This window comes from Kogia breviceps, chromosome X (genome assembly GCF_026419965.1).
Source record: "Kogia breviceps isolate mKogBre1 chromosome X, mKogBre1 haplotype 1, whole genome shotgun sequence".
NCBI classification, from domain to species: Eukaryota; Metazoa; Chordata; class Mammalia; order Artiodactyla; family Physeteridae; genus Kogia; species Kogia breviceps.
The window spans coordinates 17,500,614-17,528,428 of record NC_081330.1 but is presented as its reverse complement, the minus strand read 5'-3'; the positions used below and the strand labels follow the sequence as shown (position 1 = coordinate 17,528,428).

The 27,815-nt window shown below is 38.8% G+C and overlaps 1 protein-coding gene across 6 annotated transcripts in view; it reads right to left on the bottom strand.

The window, feature by feature from the left end:
* MBNL3 (muscleblind like splicing regulator 3) overlaps positions 1-27,815 on the bottom strand; it is a 113,572-nt gene that overhangs the window by 17,156 nt on the left and 68,601 nt on the right. For all 6 annotated transcript variants that reach the window (XR_010838586.1, XM_059050007.2, XM_067023254.1 and 3 more), the window contains 3 exons: positions 15,900-16,064; positions 2,369-2,560; positions 884-1,120 (listed from right to left, as the gene is read on the bottom strand). Coding sequence is in view for 5 of the 6 variants with exons in the window: in XM_059050007.2 (XP_058905990.1) it covers positions 884-1,120; positions 2,369-2,560; positions 15,900-16,064 (594 nt within the window). In the remaining variant the exon portion in view is untranslated. The remainder of the gene's footprint in view (positions 1-883; positions 1,121-2,368; positions 2,561-15,899; positions 16,065-27,815) is intronic.

Genomic DNA, 27,815 nt, shown 5'->3' with positions numbered 1-27,815 from the left:
ACCTTCTCAACAAATAGGGATGTTTGAAAATAAATGTATCTCTCTTATGAAAAGGAAAGGTCTCCGTCATGGGCTTCAGAGTCATGGAGGTGATTTCTTTTCCACAGCCGGGAAAAATGAGGTTTCCTCAGGGTTTTGTCCCTTATTGGGGTTATACCCTATTACATGAGGAAAGGCCCAGACTATAAAAGAAATGAATAGCCCACAGCCTATCAAAATAATTGACAGCTGTGACAAGCATAATTATTTTTTAACCTATCACACTATAGTGTTATGCAAACATTTTCCTACCTCCTACCTTTTCATGGTTAAGTAGGACTAACTTTTCCCCCAAATGTACTTAACTCGGGCAACTCAATAGCCAGGCCTCTTCTCCAACCATGTAGAAATTTCCCCCCAGCCTTCGCTGGCTGCTGACTTGCAATCATTAACCTTTGGGAAATTAGAACCTATTTTCCACCCCATCCTCCAAGTCCTCTGTTTGTGAAAGGCATTAAGGATGTTACAAGCAAAGTGCCCATCTAGGTGGCTCACAGGGCAGAAAGGCAACTTTCTGCCTTTTTACGATATTAAGGCTAGTTAGGCTATAAAAACCACTCCAAAATAAGTTATTGTTTAAGTTGTATAATTTACTCTTTCCTAAAAAATGGGAGAAAAAGCACAGTAAGTTAAAATCATTAGGAAAGATTTTAAATAGTTATCTTTAGAAAATTTTAGTGGACTAGAATAAATAGTTTCTCTCTTTTCCAGCTTATAACCTGGGCAATTCATTTTAAGGTCCCCTCATGACTATCCAAGATCATGGTTCCAGGATATTAGACAAATTGAGGGATATATGAATCATTTATCCCCAAACAGTCGATGAGTCCTGGCCTGTTCTTACCATCGCAGCGGCAGCTGAATGGTTCATCTGGTGATGAGCTGCCCTGAGTTTGGCTTGCAAGTGCGCAGGAGGATGAAAGTACTTGCATTTCTCCCGGGAGCATCGACCTTTGATATAATCCATGCAGATGGTCACAGTATTATCACTTGTCTCAATCATGGAAACATCTGTAGGGTGAGCATAGCGGCAATCGTTCTCACCACGGGTACAATTTCCACGCTGAAATTCACGGCAAACCTTAAAGAAAAAAAAAATCACATTGATGCTTGGAAGGTGATTAGCTTTTATTTATTTTGCCAATGAACATATAAGAGCGACAGTATGCACTCTTTTGTCATCTATTTAGGAAAAATTTTAAAAGCTGAAGGATAATGTCGAGCCATATTCACTATGAGATGTAAACCTAAACAAAATTTCTACTCCGAGGAAGAAAAAAATCCAATCTTCCCAAAGGAAAAGTTTGTCTGCTTTCCTTACATTGAAATGCAAGTATTGTTGAAAACCAGTTTTTAATCCTCCACTTGATACACAGCCTAAAGTGTAATTAGCTAAGTTTGCAAGAGGGGGTTATTTTGTTTAGCTCCAAGATGTGTCTTTATCACACAGCAACGTGCTTTCTTTTTTTAAATTAATTTATTTATTTTTGGCTGCGTTGGGTCTTCGTTGCTGCGTGGGGACTTTCTCTAGTTGCGGCAAGCGGGGGGCTACTCTTCGTTGCAGTGCGTGGGCCTCTCATTGTAGTGGCTTCTCTTGTTATGGAGCATGGGCTCTAGGTGCGCGGGCTTCAGTAGTTGTGGCACACAGGCTCAGTAGTTGTGGCTCGTGGGCTCTAGAGTGCAGGCTCAGTAGTTGTGGCACACAGGCTCAGTAGTTGTGGCTCGTGGGCTCTAGAGTGCAGGCTCAGTAGTTGTGGCACACAGACTTAGTCGCTCCGCGGCACGTGGGATCTTCCTGGATCAGGGCTCGAACCGTGTCCCCTGCATTGGCAGGCGGATTCTTAACCACTGCACCACCAGGGAAGTCCTGCAATGTGCTTTTTACAAGCAGACTTGTGGACCATGACTAAAGGACATGCACAGATTCCAGTTCAATACATGGCAAGGCATTTAAGGAGCTACCAATGGAGCTGACTTTTGATTATTCTTGCAAGTAGAGACTCATCAACGAACACAGTAATCCCACTCTGCAAAGCTGGAGCCTGGCTAAAAGGAGCATTCCCACCATACTTTCTGTGCCATAGCAAAGGAGATGCACAGTCTGCAGCTGGGTACACTAAGACATTGTTTGACTTACTATACAACCGTGCACTTCATAACAGGGTAAAATTGCAGTAATAAAATGTCTAACATTTCTCTGAGGTTATATTCCATAAGCTTAAAATTCAGATGTGCTTATTCAAAGCATTCAAAACATTGGGCTCTAAGAATGTTTATGCATAAGCTTAATATCTACCCTATAGGGATTTATATATTTCTACACAAATACCTCCAGTTTATCTGAACGCATCGGCTTGGGACCAGGAGCTCCTGGCAGTGGGAGAGGCGGGGTGCCAGAAATCAGCACAGGTGCATTTGGTAAAAGTTCGGCAGGAACGAGGCCCATCCCAGGATGAGGTAAGTAGGGACTGAAAGCCATGGCAGGATTAGCTGCCAGGGATGGAGTCACAGGAAAAGAAGTCTGTATGTTTAAAAGAGAAAAAAAGGTGTTAGAGGTCAACAGATTATTCCTATTATTACACAAGGAAGCATTCTTTCAAAAAGCTCAAGTCATATCAAAAGTTACCATTGTATTTTCTCCTTTATTTTTAGTCTCATACTAATTCCCATATAGGAGGAGTTCCTTTTAAAACCACAAATCTCTTTGAGTAACAAATTTATTGGTAAGCTGATAAGCCAAGCCACATAATTTTAACAGTCATGAGTTAAGTAAATTAAATCCCACTGATGGAGTCTGTTCCAAATGTGTTTTCTCTAGCACTTCCATTTTTACCTAAAAACCATGTCACCAACGATATCATATACGTGGGCAATCTGCCTTATCTCCTCACACGAGCATGGCCTTTGCACACAGACTTCAGGTTCTCCCCCTTCGTCCCACCCTCCTCCTCCCCTTCCCCTTCCTCGCAGTACTGCTTGGCTCCAAAGCTGCTGGTCCTACCATGGTTCCCAACTGCCCTACCAAACACTTGCTTCTTGGCCCACTGTCAATTAAGGAAGAAAGCAAGAAGGGAGGGAAAAGGGGGTAGATTTTGAAAAGTGAGAATTGTAAGAACTTCTTGCTGTCTACCTAAAATGAAATTAGTACGGTCATTTTTTTAGAGGTCTTATTTTACAAATGAATCTGACTTGCCTAGCCTTGTCTTTATCTCGGGGATCAGATGATGTGCACAGGTTAAAAGGGGGCCCTAGAAATGCTACGAGAATCCCTATTGGGCAGGAAGAGAGAACAGGATTATAAGGTACATACAACTAGAGTGTAACTTGTAAAGAAAAGTCTTGGAAATGCAAAGGAATCTTACTGGCTTTTCTATTTTTTTTTTTATGAACAGGTTCTTTTATTTGACTCAAATCTTATTGTAAACGTCACAAAAAATGTTAATCTCCATAAATACTCAACCTTTATGGAGACAACAAAAAACTAATTTAGGCTAATTGAAAACAAATTCTGAACTGACAAATATACATATAATGTATGGTAACACAGCGTAGTTATAAACACTTCACTCTAGATGATACACAGTTTTGTTATTAATTCCCATTTAATCTAAATTGAAATTATTGAAAACTTTTAGTCAAATGTTTGGGTTTTCTTTTTTTTTTTTTTGACATCTTTATTGGAGTATAATTGCTTTACATTGTTGTGTTAGTTTCTGCTGTATAACAAAGTGAATCAGCTATACATATACATATATCCCCATATCCCCTCTCTCTTGCGTCTCCCTCCCACCCTCCCTATCCCACCCCTCTAGGTGGTCCTGATCTCAAAGAGTTTCATATATGTACTGCCTTTATTATCTGTAACCACATAATTTATCACTTTACTGTGCTGTTTTCCAGTTTGTTCCCTATGTGGGTGTCTTCTCTTCTCAATGTGGTCATAATTTATTTGATAGTTCTCTTGTCTCCCCTATAGTACCCAATATATAGTGAATGACTGACTGACTGATATAATCAATGACATAATTTAAAAATAAATGTAAACATTTTAATGAATGAATAACAAATCATGGTTAAATATAGTACATTTCTAATAGTGACTTTATAAGGTAGGTAGCACATTGTCATGCAAATGGTGATGTCTCATGTATTACTAATAGCATCATTCTTTCTTGCTTTCTTTTTATTTCTTTCACTAAAAAAATCATCTGTTGTACTGCCAAGCTATGCCCACACCTTCTGCTAAATCACATTAATAGGAACAGCTCTGAATGCAGGTAGAATAGAAGTCCATATGGAGTATGACGTGAGGGGCGATCTATATTCATGGTGCCACTCCCTAGTCGGACTTGAAACTCTCAATAGCACAGCCTTCTCCATGAAACCCCTGTTATAAACCACATTCAGCTTGGAAGGAAGGTCTTCCCCATCAGCACCCTACCTTAGATGAGTTTATCATTAGCTAACTGGCAAATTAGGAAGGGCAGAAAGAGCATGCCCTCTCCTCCCCAAACTGGCAAGACTCACCAGGGTTAAGTAGAGAAGGCATGGTGGCCAAGAGCTTTAAGAGGAAAGGGGTGACACCAGGTGGCAGGAAAGATGACGGGGCAGTCAGGGAGGTGCTTTAAGGTTTGAGGACAAAAGCCAAGGGCTGACCCAGCCTAACTAGCGCTGTGATGTAACAGGGTATAGGGACATGTCATACTTCTCATGGAATGAGATATGAAGCTCCAGGAATTAGCTGATGTGATATTATTTTATATAAGGCAGACTTTATCAACTTGATGGTTCATGGTTGTCTCAAAATTAGCAAGAATCTCGAATGGTAAAAACTCTATATCTGCACCACACAACAGTACTCTCTGTTTTACTTCTTTTTCCTTTCTGACTTTCATAATAAAATTTTTACCATTTTACCATCCTATTCTCCTTGCTTTTGTCTCTTGCTCTGTTGCTTTTGCTTGTCACAGAACCAAGAAGAGCCATTATTACATTTTTTAAAAACTACTGAATTAAAAAGAAAACTTGCAGGTGAGTGAATTTTCCGGATTAAAAAATCATTAATCACTAATAAATAACCGATCAATTAATAATATTTAAGAATAATGTACATGTAAGCAATGCTTCCTATTTATAATAGCTCTGAACTTCTGTATTTTTTCCTTCCTTTTTGGGGGGAAATTTCCTGGTTAACTTCTGCTTTCTTTAGAATATGTTTTAACCCTCTTAGGTTTATTATATGTTACAACTGTATGAAAACAAGTTGAAAATTAAAAGTCTATATAAATAGTGCAAGGGACTTGCTGAAAAAGTTTAGGGTTTGTAGGGTTATACTGTGCCATGCTTAGGTTTTAAAGTTATTATTGTAGATTATATAACCATTTTCCTCCCTGGTATAAACTTCATTCTATAACTCTGTTTATTGAGAAGAAGCAGGTTTTTTAATTCCCAACCCTCCGGCACAGGGAGGAACTCCTGAGTTTCTTATTTATTTTCAAATGGACATTTCTGTTTCTCACCACCACCTCTGCCCCAGGGTAACTACTCCATTTTCATGAATTTGAACATTCAAGGGCTTAGCTTTAGTTAACAGCCACCTGTTATATCAGGCAGCCTGCAAGTTCACACATTCAATTTTAATAAGCAACTTTAATCCTTCCTATACCTGTATTGCAGCCTTTGATGTCAGTTGAGCTAACATGAACCAATTAGTGGGGTAATCTTAATTTTAAAGAAAAAGGTACCTAACGGGTTGAATCTGATTTCCATTTACAGCCTGAATGGTCTGGGCACTTAAATATGTTTCAGATATTCACTCAAACCTAAATTATTTCCTAAATATTTGAAAATATGAGAAAACTTTTCCTCCTAGAACAGGGGGTATGGATTTTCATCTTTCTCTGAGACTTATAAAACCAACAGGAATGATGGTGACAACTGACTATATGAATACAAAGATCACCTAGACAATTATTTACCCTCACTGTCTCTTGCAGTATTAGCTGCTAGGGTAGGAATTCCCGCGAGCTACCAGTTACTTGCACAGTACCGAGGAACTATCAGGGCCTTAGGAAATGCTTTCTAAAATTTGGTGAATTGCCTCTAGAACAGTGGCACCTAATCTTTTTCGAGTCCTGAACTTCTCTGAGAGCCTGATGAGAGCTGTAGACCCTGTCCATGGAAAAATTCATATGTGCATAAACTGCATGTAATCTCAAGGAGTTCAAGGATCTCATGAAACTCACCCCTGGTGTGGGGTTATGGACGACTTACTGTTTAAGAGCTTGTGTTCTAGGGTAACGGTTGGCAAACCACAGCTCCTGAACCAAATCCAGCCTGCCCTGTTTTTGTATGGCCAGAATGGTAAGAGTGGTTTCTACATTTGTATTTTATTTTATTTTTTTAAAATTTATTTGAAGGATAGTTGATATACAATGTTGTGTTAGTTTCTGGTGTACAACAAAGTGATTCAGTATATATATATATATATATATATATATATATATATATATATATATACACACACACACATATATATACATATATATATATATATATACTACTTTTTCATATTCTTTTCCATTATGGTTTACTATAGGATATTAAATATAGTTCCCTGTGCTATACAGTAGGACCTTGTTGTTTATGCATTCTACAGGTATTAGTTTGCATCTGCTAGTCCCAAACTCCCAATTCAACCCCCCCACCCCTCCCCCTTGGCAACCACAAGTCTGTTCTCTATGTCTGTGAGTCTGTCTCTGTTTTGTAGATAAGTTCATTTGTGTCACAGTTTAGATTCCACATATAAGTGATATCATATGGTATTTGTCTTTCTCTTTCTGACTTACTTTACTTAGTATGATAATCTCTAGGTCCATCCATGTTGCTTCAAATGGCATTAATTCATTATTTTTTATGGCTGGGTAATATTCCATTGTATACATATACCACATCTTCTTCATCCATTCATCTATTGATGGACATTTAGGTTGTTTCCATGTCTTGGCTATTGTAAATAATGCTGCTATGAACATAGGGGTGCATGTATCTTTCCAAATTATAGTTTTGTCTGGATATATGCCCAGGAGTGGGATTGCTGGGTCGTATGGTAGCTCTATTTGTAGTTTTTTAAGGAACCTCCATACTCTTCTCCATAGTGGTTGTACCAACTTACATTCCCACCAACAGTGTAGGAGGGTTCCCTTTTGTTCCACACCCTCTCCAGCATTTGTTATTCTCTACCTTTTTAAATGGTTGAAAAAAGTACAAGATGAGTAATATTTCATAACACATGAAAATTATATGCAATTCGTGTTTCACTGTCCATAAATAAATGCCACTGCACTCACTCGTAGACCTGTATAACAAAAAGTGTGGATATCTGTTTTCTCTCTTGTTACAGAAGTACTTACATAATATCCTCAACTTTGTTTCTTGTCCCACAAAGCCTCAAATATTTATTAGTCATTCAGGGAAAATTTTGCTGATCCTCATTCTACAGGATTCCAAAAAATAAAGCACTCCATCAATTTCTGAAGTAAAGCACTAATTATAAAGATTCCATAAGTTGAAGAAGTTAGACTTAGAAACAGATACTAAAGTATTCACTAAAATGTTCTTTTACATAGTTAGTAAAATTCATGTTCTTAACTATTTGTTTCTAAAACAATAACTACTCAGCGACTAAGAATGGGGAGATAGATGGACTCCTGTAAAGGTAAAATTTTAGGAGCCACCACATTTTGGCCTTAAAGGATTCTGAAGCACCTTTGAATAATAATACAACTCAGTGAAAAATGATGCCTCAAATAAATATGTCTAGTTTATATATATATATATATCTTAGTAACACTGATTTATTACTTAAAATTTGTTATTCCTCAAGCTAGTATAAAGAAATAAAAATTAAATGTTATGCTTAATCCATCTCTGTATCTCCCCACAGCCTAGATCTATTTGTAGTTACTTGAATAATATCCAAGGCCAGTTACAATTATTGTTGGATGAATGCAAGACACTTAAGTCACTTAGGCTAATCCTGGCCTGAAGTCAACATCATAATTGAGGTCTCCTCTCTCTAAACTCCTGTCTAAAGGTGGACTACTAAAGATTTTCTTTTATAGGATGGTAAACATTTGGTAACAATTTGTTGGCTTGATTTTAATAACAGAAAAATAGCACTCTTAACTTTAGCACTCATAAGACCTTAATTTTATTACTCATTTACAAGCATTTATATAGTACAAAAGGAAGCCCCTTTCACCATGCATATTTCTATCCGTAGATAATCCCAAAGCACAATGAAATGTATCATTTTCGTTTCCATCAGACTTTACTAGCTGTTCACAAGGAGCACAACTGAATCGTTTTTGTTTCACAGTTTTTGCTTGGTCACCTCCACATTCTCTGAGTGTTGTTCTAGGGGGACTGAAGTGGCCAAAAGGCACACTGCAGGAGGCCCACATAACTTCCAGACTAGTTAATTGGTCCCTCAATAATTGAGAGTGAACTTTATAAACAGATGCAAGCTGATAAGTGGTGTTTACGTACTAATCACACTTGTTAATGAATAAGTCACTGTGGCCCAAGAGAGAGCAAAGAAAAACAAATACATTCAAGGGTCAAAGTGAATAGTTATCCTCACCTAGACCTGGCTCTTCTGACCTTATTAATCATGGAAGTCTCCAAATAAGGGGAAGCATTGAAGGAAGACAGGTAGGGGAAGGGTCGATAGATTATTGTGCATATAAAAGGTGTAAAGTATCTCAAGAAAGAGGGAACGAGTCATGGTTTGGATCTGCCTGTAGTAGGTGGTGGGAGAAGCTGCAGAGCAGGTCAGGAATTATAATCCACAGCTGATTCCGAGAGGTAAGGATCTGGCAGAAGGGTAACTGACTTCTTCCTCATATGGGTGAGGGGTTTTTTACTTTGCTCCTGAGACGTGAACAAGAACTGCCCTAAAAATTATTTGTTGGTGAATCGCTATGTAATAACAGTGACAATTCAATTAACTTTAGTATACCACTAGGAAAGAAAAAGTATTTTAAAAATCAAGTGGTTACCCAATTTTAACAACGGGTATGAAAAAAGGAAGGGTTTGGGGGGAGGGGGGAAATGGCAAGAGCTGAGAAAAGCCAAGAACCCACAGGAAGCCTGGAGACTAGAGACATCTCAGTGCAAATCCAGGATAAATGGGTGCAAAGGGTTATAATTATCAGAGGTTCAACAAAGCACCACCACCACCAAAACAACAACACAAGCTAAAACAAAACCTTGCATGGCTAATATAAAAATAACTCTACGGAGGAAAAAAGAAAGCCTAAAGCTATAAATACAGAGGATCAGGTACAAAGCAGAAATGAAGGGGATCGCGAAAACATTAATCCACCATTTCACTACTGTTAGATCATATATTCCTAGAGGGTAGAGACTGTTTCTAATTCACCTTTTAATCCATCTCTTACTCTTATAAATGCCTGGCACAGAGTAGATGCTCAAGAAATATTTAGTGAATTGAGTCAAAAGGGATTCCTAAGCCAATGATTACTTTTAGGTTTACCAGTTAGAAAAATCCAAATCAAAAATCACAAAACAAAAGAAACACTCAGGGATCGAAAGTAGTGGCAGAGAGATTGAAAAATCCATCCGTTTTGGTCTCTACTGGGGAAAACTTTAAGCAGAAGGCCACTCCCAAACGGTCTTTTGAAATGCTAAACAGTATGAGAAGCACAGGGTACTGTATAACACATACACATGCACGTACACACACCCACACATATGTATGCGTGGCAGTTTTTAATTGGAGTGGCTAAATCATCAGTATCAAAAGGTATCCAATGAAGAGTTCTGCAAAAAAAAAAACGGTTTAGTGATACTACAGGCTGAAATATGCAACTTCTTATTACAAAATGTGTGGTCCCAGGGGACAACTGAATTGCTAGTGTTTCTGATATCCACAGAATGGTTTAAGAGGGGAGACTAGGTGAAGAAGGTTTTCAAATAATATTTAGTACATCTATAAAGATTATTATGGCAGATTAGGATTATTTGGGGGAAAGATTATTATCAGGTGGGGAGGGCAACCACATTTTTTCATGCTAGGTCTCCTGATGGCCCTCTCAGTGACAAACCACTGAACTCTACTGATCTGAGCAAGAGGATGGTGATAAGAAAAAAAAATATCCTCCTCTCTAGGTGAGATTGCCAAGCGTTGGCTTGGTTTCTCGTTGCTGTTGTGATTTTTTACCCTCCGTCAGGGAAAACGATTTTCACAGATCCTCCCAACTTCCTGCCTTCACCTCACTGGTGATGAACGGCAAGCCATGCTGAGGTAGCTGCTGGAGCTTAGACTGTCACCGTGAGCAGGAAAGCTAACGGGCCCACATGGTCTCATTAGCACCAGCCTCTCACCAACTGAGCTAACCAGATCCAGAGGAGGACACAAAATGGGCTGAGAGGAGATTACATTTTAATTTATCTCCTGGAAATATATGAGGGAGGATAAAGGGAGGGTGAGATTACATTTTAATTTATCTCCTGGGGACATATGAGGGAGGATAAAGGGAGAGTGCTGAGATTCCTTACTATCAAAGAAACTGCGCACTGTTAAGATATCATGTACAAATGCCCTCTGTTTGACAGCAAAAGTGTAGCATTTTCATTTCACTTTTTAAAAAAACAGATTTCACATTGTATATTAAGCCAAGTTGGGGCAAGGCAGCAAACCTCCAGCTGGTGTGATTTATTTTGCTTTACTCTAAAAGGAGCTTTAAGCTGTGTGACATGCACAGCCTTGGGGAAAGGACCTGAATAACTACTCTACTTTGGACAAGTAATTGCAATCAGGAGTGAATCCAGGATCTGTGGGGCCCCAAGTTTAGGCCTTCAGAACAAAGGATACACAAATATCTTTGGCAAATTTTACAAACACATTGTAAACACATTGCTACGCCTCCTCCCAGGGCCCTGGCACGACACCACGCAAATGAGGGGCCCTGAGCCTTCACTAACCCCAAGGTAAGCCTACACCTGGGAACAATTTGTGGAACAAATACATAATATTAGGTCTCAGTTGCTATATTTAAAAGTAAAATCTTTTCTAATTTTTTAGAAACCTTAGTAAAATCTTGATAAAATTTTGGGGTTGTAGCATGGTATCACTCCAAACACTCCTGTGATATGATCTGCTCAACCTCAGTCAATGTGGAATTTCACATGATAATGACAGTCATAATTATATTAAGAGCATATTAATCTTATAATTACATAATACCTGTCGTCCACTGACTTGAACATTTTGCAAAAATCACTTTACAAAACACCGAATGTCAGTCACCACATCGAGATGAAAGACGAGAAACTCACGGAAGAATCTTCATTAAAATTCACTGTAATTTCTGTACTGACCATGAGACTGGTAATCTGGAAAATGGAAAGAATTTCCTTCTCCATTAAATCTACAAAATGTCTTGCTCACCATTTTTTATTTTTATTTTTATTTTTTTTTGTGATACACGGGCCTCTCACTGCTGTGGCCTCTCCCGTTGCCGAGCACAGGCTCCGGACGTGCAGGCTCAGCGGCCACGGCTCACGGGCCCCAGCCGCTCCGCGGCACGTGGGATCCTCCCGGACCGGGGCACGAACCCGTGTCCCCTGCATCGGCAGGCGGACTCTCAACCACTGCGCCACCAGGGAAGCCCTGCTCACCTTTTTAATGATAATTTTTTAATAGAAGAGCCCTGGCAACAGGGAGATAGCATATATACTTCAATCAAACTAGTTTATGTGAGCTAGAAAAACTATAACTCTGGGTGAATATGCAAAGTGTAGAATGTATCTTGGTGAGGGAAGGATATTATCCTTTCATCTTTAACTACAAGATCATTTAACATTTTCAAAAATTAAAAAGTAAATAAATATTTTGCAATTTTACTTCTATTCACTGAAATCTGTCCCGGTCCAAAGTTGCATAGAATAATATCTTAGAGGTCCTATTTAATTAAAGAAGAAAAACATTCAAAACACAGGAGCCTAAAAATACTGAAATTATTCACTAATTAGTATATCTCCCTTCCTCTTATCTACTGCAACTTCCTATTTTTCCCCATTTGGTCCTGAAGTGTTACATCACCTTCATTCCTTACTATATTAATGTCAAACAGACATATAAGCTTGTTTCTGAGAAATATATTTGGTAAATAAAATTGTAAAAATGATGCAAAAAGGTGGAGAGGGTCCAGACAGACATCAGATGATTCTATCTGTGATAAAGAAAAAGACTGAAGTCCCGTGTTTACAGCCTCTGTGGTTTGGAACACTATGACTTGGCCACAGGAATGCAAGTCATGAAAAGCATAGAGCAGGACCAGAGGACTTGGCACACCGTGATGGCTGATCCAGTAATCTCTGTATGAATCATCAGGTGAATACACCCGACTGGGTCAAGTTTACCTGCGTGTAAAGAACTGCTTCCATGTGAATCACCACATTCAAACAGAGAAGCAAAAGGAATTTACTAGATATAGACAGGTCTAGATTATACAAAATGTCTGAGCCAAAGATATTTTTAATAGCCTTATAAATATCATATCCACCTTTTACATGCATATATTACATCCAGCAGTGAGAATCCTTCCTTGGAAATTTCTTTCTGTAATAAAGACCCCAAGTTGTGAAAAGACCTGAAATTTTGAAACATTAGCTTTGCTTGAGAGTTGGAATCCAATGTGTCTGCTTGCCCTAAAATTCTTCTCCAGTGCTCGTGTTTGCCTCTTAATTATTCCAAGGGGAGTTCTTAATCGAACAATTTTTTGCTGTGAACATCAGCAACAATCTCTCTTAAACTGCACTGAAAAATACAAGGGAGTCACACCCTTTGCCTCACTTGCTAAACTTCCTCAATAAAGCTAACAAGAGCTTTCTGAGGTGGAATTTTATACGTGCAAATGTCAATTCAGACCTGTTAGATACAGTGAACAAACTTGCCTGCTACAGCAAGCATTCCACCCAAATTGACTAGGTGTGGCTTTTATTCATTGTTCAGTCACACTGAACAGAATCTGTTCTCTAGCTACATTTAGGTTGACATTCCCTTTATCTGGGGGGCTTATAATAAGCAAACCATACTCAATTTTCCAAAAGCAGATGTGCTCTTCTGGTATCCTAGAAACAGATCAAAGTGTGTTTTGTGGGAAGACCTGAGGTTCAAGGCAGTGATACCAAATGGGTCTAAATACGCAGCCAGACAAACAGCAGGACTGGAAATTTAAACAAAAGCTTGAATATTTTAGAGAAAAGAATCAGATGATCAGGGCGGGAGGAGGGTGCAGTTAGAAGGGATAGGGAGTTGTTTGGGGAGAGTAGGTACCAAGGAAATGAAGTAAAATTATACGTTACTTCCATAGTAAAATCAAGATCCATAATAAAGAACAGTTCTTTCAAGTCAGACTGGTAAATGTCACTTAAAATTGCTCACACTAGCTCAATTACAACACGCCCACAAGGCAGCTTTCTAGACCACAAAAGAAGATCATATCAAACATCTGGAGGTTAGCTTTTTGTACACATAGTAACTACAGAAATCAATCTTTTATCAGTTTATCACATCACAACAGCTATTGTTAAATAATCTACAAGGTAGAAAAGCCATTTCCAACTGTTCCCTGGGGTCTTCTAAGCAGTGTCTTGTGTCTTGTGATATGCTATAAAATAAAGTGTACTCCTGGGAGTCATATCAGTCATATTCTGCAGCCTGAAATTACCCTCATTGAAGAAGAAAGGGAAATGTATTCTATTATAGAAAGCATGGAGGAAGAAATTAGAAAGCACAAGAGGCTGAAAAACTCAACGGATCTCTCACTGGACTCTAAAAAGCCACTCCCTAATCAATAATGCATGAAGGGTTGAGACTTGGCATGGAGATACTTGACTGGAGGCTGAAGGGAAGATGAATAGTCTGCCTTCTGTCTTTACCCCTATTTTACCCCAGGCCCTTGCTCTCTGATTCCCTGAAACAGGGTAGTTGACTGATGTCCCTTGACCTATGAAAAAATATATGCTCCGGCTGTATAGGAAATGCTGGGCTCAGGTGTATGATAAAATCTGGCTCCTATTCTTTCCTCAGTCTGAAATTGGGACATCCCACAAGAGGCCAAGAGTAGTAATGGTGGGTAAAAGGCTCCCTTGCTTTATTCCCCATCTACTCACATTTTCTGGACTCACCAAGCATATTCATCTCTCTGTGGCTTTGTTCATACTGTTCTCAGTATCTAGAACACTTTCTCTTCCTTATCCCTTCAGGAGTAAGGACAAACTGAAATACTTCAGTGTTTGAAAGCTAAGGACAGAGTTTGAAGGAGTTCAACCATGTAAAGTATTACTAAAGATCAAAGAGGTACTCCAGGGAGCTCACTGGTGACCTTCTGGGAACGAATTCATCAATGTAATTAATCAGCACTGAATTCCAAGGCAAATGTTTTTGGCAAATGAATAGTGTAAAACATGAAGTCTATTTATTTTACTTAAAATTTTCTAGACATTCTGGAAAGAGTATCATGGTACAAAATTTTAGTGACTTTTCAATGCCCCAAGCACCTGTCTTTTGCATTATCTATAAAGATGTACCAATTAAGGGGTGCCCTATCTATACAGATGTCCTTGAATGAGATACACGTTGCTGAGAGCAGATTGACCTATTCCCACATTTTTGTTGCATCTAAATGTACTATATACATCTTTCAGTTTTCAGTGTGTTCATTATATAGTCACCAATGAAGTGGGTTACAAAAAAATAAAACATAAGCCTTTCAAATTAGTATCCGGATAATGGTTAAAAGGAAGTAGGCCAGCTGGAATTAGAATGAGACACCATGGAACTAAATTTGAGACCTGGAAGAACTCAGTAGACAGGGACAGTTTTCAATTCCCCCTTAAAACTCTAAGACCAAACTACAACTTTATATTTTAAGGTATCAGGACAAGATGAATTCTCCATAGGACAAAATTACTTTTTAGGTGATCCATTTTTAAACTCACTGATCCACACAAATACTAGACACTGGTCTAGAATGACGCCAAAATATTATTAATTTCAGCAAAGGGAAGCTTGGCTAGTAAAACCCCCATCAACTACCTGGCCAGTCTTCCTCAAGACTGTCAAGGTCATGGGAAACAGGGAAAGACTGAGAAATGGTCACAGACCAGAGGAGAGAGGGGAGACAGGATTCCAATAAATGCACTGTGGTATCCTGGATTGGACACTGGAACAGAAAGGGTACACTAATGGAAAATCTGGTGAAGTCTGAATAAAGCCTAGAGTTTAGTTAATAGTAATGTGTAAATGTCAGTTCCTTAGTTTTGACAAATATACCATGGAAATATAAGATATTAACAGTGGGAAAAACCAGGTGAGGGGTAATATGGGAACTCTCTGTACTATCTTTGCAACTTTTCTTTAAATCTAAAATTATTTAAAAATAAAAAAGTCTATTAAAAAGTAACAACAAAACTACCATCTAAGAGCAAGGAAATTTGTTTGAATTAATATCCTAAAATTAAAAGGGTTATATGTAATAATAATCAAACCTCTTCCTCCTCTTAAAATGTCCCTGCTCCTTTATTAATATTCTTCTATAAACTAGTTTCATGGTTCCTGCAACCCAGGTTTTAAAACCAGCGCACCTGATTGCTCCCTTCACATGCACAGCGGCTTTGTAGTGCCAATTAACCTATCAGCTTGCGTCCTCAATCCTTTGGTGACTAACTTCCCAAAGGCCCTGCAAGGTTATTCCAATGTAGATATATATCCTTAAAAAATAAAAGACATACATATGCAATTTTGAAAAAGCAGCACTGTGACTTACAAGTGATGACATTTGACCATTTTGGAGCATAAACTGCATCTGCTGGGCGAACATGGCTGCAGCAGTCTTTTGTTGAATCAGATTGTTCCGTCCATTAATTTCCAGCTGCGTTTTTAAATGCGGAGGAGGGTGAAGGTACTTGCAGTTCTCTCTAGCACACCGACCCTGAAAATGAAGGATTAGATGAATTTACATTAATATTTCTAAAAATCTGGTATGGCTAAGAAAATAAGAAAAGTTTATTAATCTCGTAGCATATGTGATGTACTGTCATAAGTACTTTACTTGAATGAATGCATTCAGTCTTCATACAAGGCCCCTAAGACTGATACTCTCATAATCTTCATCTTCCAGGTGAGGAAACTGAGACTGAGAGAAGCTTGCACAGCTAACATGTGACAAAACCAGAACTAAAACCCAGTTAGTCTGATTCCAGAACTTATTCTCTTAGCCACTTTGCTCTGCTCTACTTTGATACGCATCAACTTATGTTTAAAATATAAAACATTAGGAATAGTGTATCATCATAACATTACAGATTTGTATAAAAATTTCCCAACATGAGACATCATGCATGTTAAATATGATTTAGGGTGTGGATCTACATAAACAATCAGGAAAACTGAGGGAAAATATTACATATATACACATAAATGTATCTTAAAACTTTTAGATCCATTATTCTGGACAATTTTGGCTCTAAAGTTCTTTTTCCTGAATCCATACAATGTGAGAAACATCCTGAAATCCACTGATATTTTGTTAATCAAAGAATAAATCTCTACCTTGGGGCTATGCTGTTCTGTAGATTCCAGAGGCACTGGCCCTGGATCACTTGGATAATTGAGACCAAAGTGTACTTGGGAGTGTCCGGTATTCGAATGTTTTATGGATGGTTTAAGCACTTCCAGACAGGATCATATGTCAGTCCTGTGGAACTAAACATGCATTTGGTATTACCTAAATGCTGATATGGCTGATAATTATGGTGTTTACTACGTGGTAGCAAAGGATGTCACTGAACAGGTATTTATCACTTCTCAAATGTGACCTGTTGTGTTTGTTTAACTCTTGAGCACTGAGCAAAGCAGCTAATGATTCTCTCATTTGGATTACTAGGTCCGCCATAATCCTTTTAAGATAAGCACAACTGCAAGCCATTCTTTTTCCCACAGTTGCTAAGATCCTTTATAGCGCGTGAGCTTACTGGAGGGAGGGGTGGGAAAAAAAGGCAACTTTTTTTGAACCCAAGAGTGCAAGTTGCTAGGCCACCCGAATTCCCAGGAGAAAGTCAGTTAGTTCATCAAGTGTTTTCAACACACGCTATGAATTTTCCCTATTTATGATGCCTTAACGGATTATGTAATCACTTCTCCATATTTAGTTATCTTGTTATCCAAGCATTCCTATAATTTCACTGAGAATCAAGGTGTGTCCTTCGAAATTTTAGAGAGTTACCTATAAAGCAAAACCAGATGCACTGCAACTGCTCTTTTAAATATCAGATCAGTGGGATGAGGTGGCTCTTTTATTTTACCTCCCCTGGCAGGAAGCTGAATATAACTTAAAACATAGCTTGAGAAGTCAAGGAAGCCACTATTGTTTTCCATCAGGCTTGTCCTGTTGTTTCTCCAATTTGATCAAATTTTTTTAATCAAACTATTTATAAAATCAAATAATACCTTAGTTCAATGTGCCTTTATATTTCTCTGAAAATCCTGGAAGAGGAAGAATTTATTGGTAGTAAGAGTTGAGGGTGGTATGAACCCAGTCTTCCTGAACTCATTAAGTAGCCTAGGAAACAGCTACATAATTTTAGCACATATAAGGACTATAAGGAAATCCTTATATGCGCTAAAAATTGTGGTCATGGAGGGTTCCCCCCAGTAATGTCCCCCCTAAGAGGAAACATAAGCTTCTTTTTACACCTACTACAACCTGCATCAAAGCAAAGATAGTCACAAGGATTTTAGTTCCCAGATTCTCCACCCTCCACTCAGTATAACTGGGATTATCTGGCTCAGAATTAACAGCTCAGGGGAAGTAGTGACACTTGGTGGCTTCCAGAGCCAAGCATGGTAGTTTATACTTCCGGGGTTTCTCTTTTCCTCCTACACCCTAACATTAAAGATTTCCCCAAGGTACAGTCCTAAATCCTCTGCTCTCCTCCTTAATCTCTTTCCCCTGGAGAAATGAAGTGCTGGTAAAATTTCATCTCTCACTGCAATTGCTCAGATCTTAAATCTCTATCTCTACCTCTGACCCGTCTTCTGAATTTCAGGTCTTTTTGTCACTAACCGCAGCTGCATTTGGAAATCCTGCTCCCTAACCAGGTCTGAACAACTTAGTCCTGACCTTCCTTCTCCTTAGACTATCTTTCCTCTTGCTGCCTACTAGCATTTAGGACCATTGCTCCAATTCCCAGGCTTTGGGACAGTTGCATAGCAGCCCTGAAAAAAGAAACCAGGCACCTGCTGAGCAGGATTGCCTTAGGATCACAAACCCACCTTGATAGCTTTCCCAGACAAGTGGCAAACACAACCATAAACATTTAAACAGAACACAATTTGTAACCCACTCCCTGCGCCCCCAAAATTAGATGAGGACTCTCTCTTACGTTCAGGAATTCCAAACAATAGATCAGTTTTTTAAAAAAGGAAAAGGAATACCTTAGGATTTTTGCCATTTGTTACAGTTTAGAGTTTTAACATCATTGACATTGAATGTAATCAGAGAGGAAAGGAGAATGGAAGGGAGTGAGAGAACGTGGTGTATTTGGCACGTTTCCTGCCAATCTACAGATAAAGAATTGCTACCTGCCTTTGTGCTGTTATGTTACTGTCCTTTATATATAATAACTTTTCTTAAGCTTTTCCTTGGGAAACTAATGACATTTTTACAAGTCAAAAATGGTATACAGAAATAGAGAAAAAATTACTTTAAAAATTACATCAAGTTAGGCTATAAAACTAAAGTATGGAATATGAGGCAGCATAAGATTTTAAAACACTTATTCATCTTAGTTATGAGATTTTACTTGATTTATAAAGCATTCTCTTTTGAATGACAGAATCCATCATTTAATTCTATAAAAATGCACATGCACAGCAACACTACCTTACGAGACTGCTTCTTATGTTAAAGAAAGCTTATAAAGAAAAAAAACCCCTGCATTTTCTATCCAAACAATAGATGAGAACAAATAATTTAACATCAATGTTATCTGTGGAACACAATATTTCAAAAGAAAGCCAAGCCCCTCAAGTTTTTTCAAAACGACTTTAGGACTCAGGATAATATATTTATATGCACAAGACTTGGTGATAACAAATCTCCCCTGTATTCATTCTTCAAGAGGCCCAAACTTAATTATAGGCCAAAATACTTTAATTGGAGTTGGGGAGAGGGTGGCAAACTTTGTTCTTGACGTTTGCTAACATTTGCTTTTAGTCCTTGGAGGGGATTAAGGCTTTGGTAAGCATGTATGAATGGGATGGAGTGGAGGCTGAGGAGGGATCTGCCCAGCACAGTATGTAATCACTTATTGTTTTTGTCCTTTGGAAAAGCAGCGACTATGGAGTAGAAAGGTTCCAATGTTTTCCTGAGGCCAGCTAAGCACTGTGAATGGGCTATTAAGACTCCCTATCACATCAGGTCTATAACAGCCCAGAAACTATCTTGGGCTGAAAAAAATCACCCATTGTGTTTCCCAAGCCAAGTCAATTGTGTCCAAGCCCTCCTTCTAGACCCACAGGTTAAGAGTTGCCATGTGTTCAGTGCAAAGTAGGAGGCCATGTCATCAACGACTCTAAATGTTGTACCTGTGAAAATTGCCATCCACTGGTAGAGCTGGCTCTATCCGAAAAACAGCAGCTAAGGCTGGTCAAAACGTGTAAGCCCCTCCCCCCCCCCCCTCCACAGACACACAGAATTAAAGCACTGAAGAGATTAGAGTGCAGGCTCATTTAGGCGCGCCTCAATTTCACTCCTTTTCCATTTCCTTTGGCCTTAAAAATCACATCATTCTCATTGGGTTTTTCACTGTGGTACGGAGTCAAGAAAACAGCAAAGTGATTCAATGGCAGAGTGACTCTGTACTGAAGTAAGCGCTACTCTGTGAGTCTGCCCGCTCCCCTTTGCCATCCCCTCTCTTTGAAAAAGCACCCCAAAGCAGCAGCGGACTAAATGACCAAGGAAATTTCTGAAATACATCGGCATCAAAAACTTGATGACAAAGGACAAAGTTGCAGAGCATTCATAAAACCTCCAAAATTCAATCTATTTCCTTTTTTCTACCTTCAGGCTTTTCACAAATGAGCACAAAGAGTACTTGACTGATTGCAGAGATTCAAATCCCACCTAAGACTTGGGAGTTGAGAGTGAGAGTCTGTCAGAGACAAGACTTCCCAGGCACTTGGTGGTAGAAAAGCCTTGTGAAGTGTACTTTTTTATGTTCATGAGAGAAAGCTCTACCATCCATCAGAATAACAAAAGGACCCCAGGAAGCTGAAAATTACTCTTTGTCAGTCACCAGTATATTAACAGGAGCAGCTGTTTGCAGAATGACTTGCTTCTTCAAATACATTAGGAATTATGGGGGGTGGGGGGGGAAGCTCTCAAATACAGTGGTAACTGGATTACCTTTTCAAAGACATCTCACTGCTCTGCTAGACTATCAAGAGTTAAAAGTTAAATGTTAAATAAAGGCAATGAATAGATGATTTGATTTCTATGAAAAAAATTATTTCACTTTAATGATCATGTGTTAAATGAAAAATCCTCTTGCCCCACTGAAACATACTTACATATGCATAGACATGGCTTCTCAGAGGAAGTTACAGTAATTTTAGAATTACAAATGATATGTAGTAGGTTGCCTGGCTCCTACAACACAGACCTATTAAGGGCTAGGAACAATCTGAAATGGCTGAAAGTGAGGCAACATGAACATAAACTGAGTATTAGCCAGATATCAGTATACTAACGGCAAATTTCCCATTTTCTTCCTCTTAGAGTTCTGTCTTTATAAAAATGGATATCCTCCAGTATTGTACCATCTATGAATATTGATGTATATGCACAAAAAGCATCCTTAAAATCTTGCATACAACTTTTAATTTAAATTTGGGATGCAGACAAAAAATCTTTTTAAAAATGTCTTTATTAAACCATTTCCTGAGTTCACTGAAGGCAAAATTAATGAGCCAGCCAAGCACTGCCCCCACTGCAGTCAGCACTGCATCTCTGCTGAAGTCTGCTTTCCTTTTTTAAAATTTATTTTATTGTAGTATGGTTGATTTACACTGTTGTGTTAAGTTCTGCTGTACAGCAAAGTGACTCAGTTATACATATGTATACATTCTTTTTCATACTCTTTTCCATTATGGTTTACCACAGGATATTGAATATAGTGCCCTGTGCTGTACAGCTTATCCATCCTACATATAGTTTGTATCTGTTAATCCCAAATTCATGAACTCTGCTTTCTTGACATCCTATATACACATATACAGAGCAATGACTTCGGTGCAAACCAGACACCAAGTCTGAATAGGTAAGAATTCAAAAAGAGTCAAGTACTACAATGTTCACTGCAGCTCTATTTACAATAGCCAGGACATGGAAGCAACCTAAGTGTCCATCATCGGATGAATGGATAAAGAAGATGTGGCACATATATACAATGGAATATCACTCACCCATAGGAAGAAACGAAATTGAGTTATTTGTAGTGAGGTGGATGGACCTAGAGTCTGTCATACAGAGTGAAGTAAGTCAGAAAGAGAAAAACAAATACCGTATGCTAACACATATGTATGGAATCTAAGAAAAAAAAACAGTCATGAAGAACCTAGGGGTAAGACGGGAATGGAGACGCAGATCTACTAGAGAATGGACTTGAGGATGTGGGGAGGGGAGGGGAAGCTGTGACGAAGTGAGAGAGGGGCATGGACATATATACACTACCAAACCTAGGGTGGATAGCTTGTGGGAAGCAGCCGCATGGCACAGGGAGATCACCTCTGTGCTTCGTGACCACCTAGAGGGGTGGGATAGGGAGGGTGGGAGGGAGGGTGATGCAAGAGGGAAGAGATATGGGGACATATGTATATGTATAACTGATTCACTTTGTTGTAAAGGAGAAACTAACACACTATTGTAAAACAGTTATACTCCAATAAAGATGTTAAAAAGAAAAAAAGAAGCTGGAAGGAGGGCAGAAGAATTTTCTCGCCTATCTGCCTCAAGAAATCTTTCAAGTGGTGACCTCCAAAGATGAAGGGAGGAGTAGGCTCAACAATCACACCACTGTTCTCTGTAGCGGCTGCTAAGATAACCTGATTACCAGAATCGCAACATTTAGGGCTGAACCGGATTTTAAGGAACATCTGTGCACCTTTATCTTACAGAGAAAGTGAAGGCCAAATTGATGAGGTGGCTTGTCCTAATTAACAAGCAGCTCAGTAAGGACAGAAGCCAAGTTTGCAGACTCTCACTACCCAATATGGATTTTCAGTTCAAATGATTCTTTCTCTTTAAAGATCTTCCTGAACCCCTCTCCCCATCCCACCCCCACTTCCCTCTCCCTCCGTTTGTGTCTCCGGTGCATCTTGTACTCCCTTTTATCATAGCACTTATCACTGTGTACATTGATACATTGTTTGCATGCCTATCTCCCCATTCCACTTTGAGTTTGTCTAAAGGCAGGACTATATCTTCCTCATCTTTGAACCCCCAGGGCTGTTTCTGTGCCTGGCGAATAGTGACCACTCCATAAGAGTTTGCTGAATGAATAAATAAACTTTGTGAGAATAATTTTATAGGGCATCACACTAAGTCGGCCTTAGAGGCCTAATTGCTTCTCTTGCCATTTCCTTTCCTAAGTTCTTTCTTCTTCCTCCAAGAAGAGAACAAGAGGCAACATATGACTGAGGCTGTTCCTGGTTTTCTGTTGCAAATGAACCGTTATTCTATTCAGGTCCAGAAAATAGCTAATTCGTAACAATTTATTTTCTATGAATATATATATACCCTGGGGTGTGTGTGACCATCATGGCTGAAAAATCCTGGTAACTCAGTATAACTGAATCAGAAATGTTAGGAACCCATGAGGCACAGACACAAACCCTGGTCTAATTCCCAGGGGTCTGTGGTCACAAGAGCCTCCAGGATATAGGGGCCCACAGAGCTGAATAAAGGAACCTGCAGCAGATTCATATTTAATCAGCACCTGGGCCTGCCCAAGGGGAGCACTGCATTTCTAGGGTCAGCTTAGAATAAACTGCCTTCTCCAACTGCTCCATCCCCACCCTGCATTTCTCTAAGCAGCTGCAAGTCAAATTCCCTGAAGCTGAGACAAAGGAGCAATACAAGGCTTCAGGATAATCTCATCGAGTGGAGCCTTCTTGTGCATGTCTATTGCATATGCTGACTTCTTACAAGAAAAATGTTCCCGCTGTGCTTTAAGACCCACGTTCAGCTGCATTCAAATTAAACATTTATTTTCAAATAATCATTAGCTTGAAATTTTTTGGAAGAGCAAATAACACCAAAAATCATTGTTGCTGGTCATAGTGAAACCAAGCCTGCCTCCCCAATACCCCGGATCTGCTTCCTGCCCACCCCCCCAATTTTTCCCCTCTGGTCTAATCAAATACCTTCAACTGCTTGAGAAAAATATTAACTGGATATCTGTTCAATAATATGCTCCTCAGGAATGTATGATCTCTGTTTACAAAACAGCCAACCAGAATCAAATTAAAACCCAAAGACAACTGAAGCACACTGGCGCAGTTACCAAAAGTCAGAAGGCGTTTCCGATGCTAAGGATTCACGGACGCTGTCTTTAAAGTAGCTGATGGCTGCCAACGTAAAATGTCATTAAAATACAGAAAAAAAGGAAAGAAAAAAAGAATGACATTGAATTTGTTACTCCAAGAAATCAAATACACAAAATCATGCAACTTCAAGAAGCTACTTACTACATAGGCTTTGTTACAAAACAACATAAAGGGGTATCTCCCTTGGCCCTTAGGCAGTCAAATCTCTGGCTCTCAGGGTTCCCGCAGCTTCCTTCTCCGGACACCCCATCCAGTCACTAACCACAGTGATTTGGAACCAGGGCAGAAAAGGATGCCGGCTGCTTGCACCCTTTCTTCCCAGCTAGGGCTTCTGCCTGGGATCCTATCTAGGGTTGCCAGATTTATCAAATGAAAACACAGGACTCCCAATCAAATTTGAATTTCAAATGAACAAGGACTAATTTTTTAGGATAAGTATGCCCCATACGAAATATTATCTGGCAACCCTCTCCCTATCTATCCTCCACTCTTGTGAGTTGAGCTAAATAACGTCAAATCCTCAAAAACCCATTTTCCTCCCTTTACCTTAAGGTCATAAGCAGCCTCCTCTATGGAATCCGCCCAGGCTCTACTAGGCCTTCAGTTGCCCGGAGCAAAGCAGAAGGTACTCTCAGCCCCAGCTTACCTGACCAGCTGCAAGGAATTTAAGGAAGTTGACTGTTGGAGAAAGCAATTTTTTATTCCCTGGCTCCTCCCACCCAAAGCTTCGCACGGCTCCCTACCCAGTCAGCCAGTCCACTTTCCCAACCACCGTGGCGCAACTGTATATTCAAATGACTTTGATGCCTGCCTGCCGGAGCTCCTCCTTTAAACTGGGATGGGGAAGGGCGTGGTGAGTGACCACCATGGCGAACTCCTGACTCTAAATTTATATACATTTTTCTGAACATATGAATTATTACAGGAAGATGAGGCTTTTATGTTTTTAAGTTTTTTGTTAGTGGGGGGGAGGGAGAGGAGGGCAGGTTAACTTTTTAATTTCTTCAGTCCTGTCGGTGGCATACTCAAATTCAAGCAAAAGTCATCCATTAAAGCCCAGGAAAACATCTGCTTAAGTATTATGTTTCTACATGCACACATAAGATCGATGCAGATACATATTCAAAACCTGCAAAAAATGGCATGAATAGCCACTATTTGCATAGATGTCTTTTTCAGTCAACCCTTGATTACTCATATTAAAAGAGAGGGAGATGTAGAGGGGCATGGTTAATTCTAATGAACAAAATAATATATTCAGCAAAAATGGCAATCCATAACAGCCCCACATGACAGAACAGGTATATCACGAAAGTAGCAATGGTGAACATTTAGGAATCAGTTACTAGACACAATCCTGAATTTATTTTTTATTAAGATTGCAGTCTCCTTTGTTGGAATTATCAAAGAGTCAGAATGAGTAAGGTCAGAGAGAATGCAATTGTACTTCACTGGGGAAGCTTATATATTATAGACAACATGTCATAGAAACATTAAATAGTAAAGCTGGAAAGGCTCCTCGAGATCCTTCAGTCTGTGTACCACAGACCACTATTCCCAAGAGAGGAGCCTCAGAAACTGAGCTTCCTGGTGAAATACTTGTAAGGAATGGCACACTCTATTCCCCTCTTGGAGATTAACAGTCCACCGGAGCGTAGTAAAGATTCCCTCTCACATATCCTAGAGTAAAGAAACCTGCTGACTTTTGTAAACTGAAACACAGTTCAATCGCAGAAACCATGCCTCTTTTTTTCCCCATAAAATACCTTTTAACATATCTCTTTAGAGAATCGTTATGAAAATGCTGATTTAATTCAACTCCCTCCTACTAAAGCTCAAAGCAAGCCCCATGGCATACAGTGAACTCCAAGGAACTGGATCGTCCGTTGAAATGACATTGACCGTTCCTGCCCATACTAGATCTCCACACAGCTAACAAGATGTAGATTTTTCCTATGATGGCTACAAAGAAAGATCCCACAGTCAGCTTCCCAGCGCTCCTTGCCAAAGTTGCAAGTTCTGCCAGAGCTTTCCAAATGGCTGCCAGGGCTTTCTTCTTTTGTTTGAATGTTTCAGTCAGGTAACTTCTGAAATCACAACTTCAAGCCTTCTCTAACTGGCTTTCCTACACTGTGACTTCTATCCCTTGAAACCATGCCAGTTACCTTAGGTTTTCCATGACTTAAGGGTCTCAAGTGAGTTTTAACAGCACTAAAACTTGGGAAGTAGGAATGTATTTGGCAATCCCTCCAATTCCTAAGGGTCCTAGTTGTGCACTAAACTTAAACCTTGCGGTTTCCACTTGGCAAAGTTAAATTTCCTGTCTCCAAGTAAAAAGAAAATTTCAAAGAAGAATTAAATGTAGACAAATATCTTGCAAACTTAAGGGGAGTGAAAGGTGAGAAAGGCACTGATTATTGTTCCGCTGTAAACAATTTATCTTTGCAATGCTCAGTATGCTGCTAAGAATAAATTAAATAATTACATCTATAGAGCCAGCCATGTACCCCTCCACCCAGAGGTTATATAAAGGGCAGATAGTTATTGATTTACCTTTGCATTTTTGAAATTAGAGGCACAGAGATAAAAATCAGTCCTTTTTTTTTTTGCTAGACATAAGTTTTCTTTCAGATAAAGAAATGTAAAAGCATGATACCAAATGGTTGTTTACAGGGTCTTGCTAAATTCACAAGTAGAAATGTTTCAAACGCCAGAGCCAAATGTATCCACTTTAAAATAAGCATTTTTCTCACAATCCTACCCAACTACCAAACTAATACCAAATATGCAATTTCCAAGCAGAAAGATTTACTTGGTGACATGGACTGCATTAAAATGCTTTGAGGCATGGACTAGCTCTACATTTTGTTAATGATAAATATATTTTTATCACCAAAAGCCTTACTGAAACCTTTATGCTATTTGTTATTAAAACTGTAGGCATTTTAGAGCATCAGACAAAACTCCAAAGAAAACTCCAAACTCCAAATGCACTGTGTATTTAAATAAAGTGGGGTTTTTGTTTTTAGCGAAGTGATTCTTTATTAGGCCAAGTTGCTGTTTGTTTTTGTTCTGACATAAAAGCAAGCAATTTATTGATATAAATTCTTTCTCTTTTAAAAATAAAGATCTATTCTGTCTGGCCTGAATATCTACCAAATATATTAAGTTTCACCCAAAATGTATTTCAGAGATGTGAACAGAACTGACAATGTTCTAGATGAAACTACTTTTTAAAAAAAATATGTTTAAAAATGATCCTCTCTCAGTCTTAGTAAATATAGCAACCTTGTTAAACTCACCTTCTGCTTTCAGTGAGCAGTTAATATTTGATGATGATGAAACTGTTCCTGGTATTTAAAGAACTAAACAAGGCCATCCACAAACAATGTAACTAGAAATGGGGTTGTTTAAAGAAGATAAAATGATAAATGGAAGTTTTACATTTTAAAATAAATCAATCCCTCAACCATAAATGTCTCATATCTTTACAGAGAAGAAGTTGAAATATGACCCCTGCCAAAGAATGCCTATCTCCAAATCTAAAACAAAGTAAAGCAAAGGACAGCGAAAGTTAATTAGTTTTAAAAATCTATTAATTGTTCTCCGCAAGTCAGTTTAAGCAGCTAGAAGAGTTAGTGGGCGAACAGTGCACTTGTAAGGATGCAGTGTTTCTTAAAACCATTAACCCTCTATATTAACCACAACAAGGTTTCTAAGGTCTAGTCACTGCCTTTTAATTAGCGGAATCGTTATTCTGGTGAGGGGAAAAAATAGGAAAAATAAAACAAATCCCTAGCTTCATTGTGCCTTCCCTGAAAATCAGAATAAAATTAGAAAACTTCAGAAAACATGTCTTTCTGGAAAAAAAAAGAGCCCAGTTTATGTATCTCTTATACAACGTAAATCAAATTCCATTCTAGAAAAAATATTTGATCAAGTGATACAGCGAAATAAACTAGGCCATGTAAAACATCAGTGTGCCAATATTTCAGTTATTTTTCTACTAAAGATAACTGGAGCATTTAACTGTTTTTGTTTTGTTTCATGTTTTACAGACTCTAGTATATAAGGT